The following is a 1,961-nucleotide window of genomic DNA, read 5'->3' as shown; positions in this document are numbered from 1 at the left end:
ATTGGGGTTAAGGCTCTGCCATTGGGATTGGGATTTGCCATTGGGACATGGCTGTGCCATTGGGACATGGCTGTGCTGGTGCCATAGGACCCTGCTCACTCCCACCACGTAACTTCCAGGTGTGGCAGCACTGGCACAGACACCCCCCCCCCCACATCCCCTCCTCTCCTGTTTGTCTCAGCCCAGATCTGGAACTGCCTCGCTCACATGCTTTAAGGGGGAGGCAGGGGCTGCTCCTCCTCAGGACTTCAGCCCTGTCGACTCATAGAGCTGGGGACACACATTGATTTCACAGCCCAGCTGCGATGCCACCTCCTGAGCTGTGACACCCGGGGCCCCCATGAGCAGCACCCACAGGGGAGCAGCACCAGCAGTGCTTTGCATGGAAGGAGCGTAAAACAATCTCCATTTTCCTTATCATTTTCCCTTCAGACGCCGTGCGAGGTCTGCACAAACGCTTTGTGCCCGCGCGGCGAATCTGGAATTAACAGATTCTCTCTTAAAAAGAAGTCAAAAATGCAATATATATATTTTTTAATTTTTTTTTAGACAGAAAACAGAGCATTTCACGCTTCTTAGGACTTTTGTGACACTGCGGATTTCATGGGGCTTTAATCATTACCTTCGCAGGCCGGGTGACGAGCCGTGATACCCCGCAGGGCCGGCGGCAGCCGACTGCATTATAATAATACACAGAAGCACTATAATTTTCCTATTAACTTCAAAAGTTTACAATCCTATTATCATCCACCGTCGAGGTTGGTTTCAATGCTAGCAAACGGACCGAAGGCGCTGTTGTATAGAAGGAGATGCAGCAGCTGCCAGCTCGGGGCTCCCTATGGAAACTCTTAGCACTGAGGCACCCATGGGTGCTCCTCGTGTGCCCAAAGGGTGTGGGAGAGCACAAAGCAAAGCTGGTGGCATTTCTATGGGTGTATCAAACCTGGTCCCCTCCTCTGCTGTGTTGGGATGGAGGAGCTGCTGCCCCCAGTGCTGGGTGCAGGGAGCCCCTCGCCCTCTCCTCGCCTCTTATCTCCCCTCGCAGCATTCCTCGCTGATGGGCAATTGGCTTCGGTGCTCATTTCATCTCCTGGGTGGAAATTGCTCACCGAATGGAAAGCTGAGGGCGATGGGGAGCGGGGTGGGGGGTGGGGAGCAGCTATGGAGGGGGTGAGCCCCCATTGCGCCGTGATGGGGAAGGAGGGGACGGCGCTGAGCGGGGCTGCGCTGTGCCATAGGGCACCAAGGGGGCCGGGTGATGGGGTGACGGGGTGATGGCTTCACCCAGAGCCATGCTGGGATGGGGGCACTGCGGCCTCCTACTCACAATGTTGGGGTGTGAGAGGCGCAGCAGGACCCCGATCTCTGTCCTCACGATCTTTTTGTCGATCTGGAAGGCAGAACCCGCTGACATCCATCACCATCTCTGCTGGTTCCACTGCACAGCCCCCCCCACGGCCATTCGCACTGCAGAGGCAGGATCTGCCCCAGAATTTAAGCCTGTTGTGCTCCCCCCCCCCCCAGCCCTGCACTGCAGAGCATCTCCATCCCCATCCCCACATCCCCACATCCCCATCCCAATGCCCTTCACGCTCCCAGACCCCCAGTGCCACCAACACTCACTGTCTTCTTCAGGATCTTGGCAGCATATGGGGTACGTGTGCCCTTCTCCTCACAGCTGTACACCACGGAGGTGGCTCCCCTGCAGGATGGAGGCAGGATTGGAGGCAGGATGGAGGCAGGGGGTCCCACTCCCCCTCCCCACCTCCACCAGCACCGAGCTGCTTCACCCCGCATCAGTTCCAGCTTTCCCCACTAAAGCCATTTTAATTAAAACTGAATCCTAAAGGCGGTTTAAAGCCATAAGCGGCTTTCAGGGCAGGATGCAGCCCACCCACCCCCCCCCCTCCTCCCAGCTGCAGGATGAGCTCAGTGGAACCGTGGATGCCTCAGGACCCCCC

At 57.3% G+C, this 1,961-nt stretch overlaps 1 protein-coding gene across 1 annotated transcript in view; it reads right to left on the bottom strand.

Annotated features, from left to right (window-relative positions):
- Positions 1-1,284: 1,284 nt before the first annotated feature.
- The window catches only part of LOC122191403 (calcium/calmodulin-dependent protein kinase type IV-like), a gene marked incomplete at its 3' end in the record, with an annotated part of 3,255 nt that continues 2,578 nt past the window's right edge, over positions 1,285-1,961 (bottom strand). Inside the window, exons 2-3 of the mRNA XM_042891663.1 lie at positions 1,624-1,702; positions 1,285-1,390 (exon numbers count right to left, since the gene is read on the bottom strand). Coding sequence (XP_042747597.1) covers positions 1,285-1,390; positions 1,624-1,702 — 185 coding nt within the window. The remainder of the gene's footprint in view (positions 1,391-1,623; positions 1,703-1,961) is intronic.

Source organism: Lagopus leucura, unplaced genomic scaffold, assembly GCF_019238085.1.
Source record: "Lagopus leucura isolate 7727_CA_CO unplaced genomic scaffold, USGS_WTPT01 35315-0_obj-0_obj, whole genome shotgun sequence".
In the NCBI taxonomy this organism is placed as follows: domain Eukaryota; kingdom Metazoa; phylum Chordata; class Aves; order Galliformes; family Phasianidae; genus Lagopus; species Lagopus leucura.
This window is presented reverse-complemented; position numbering and strand designations above follow the sequence as displayed.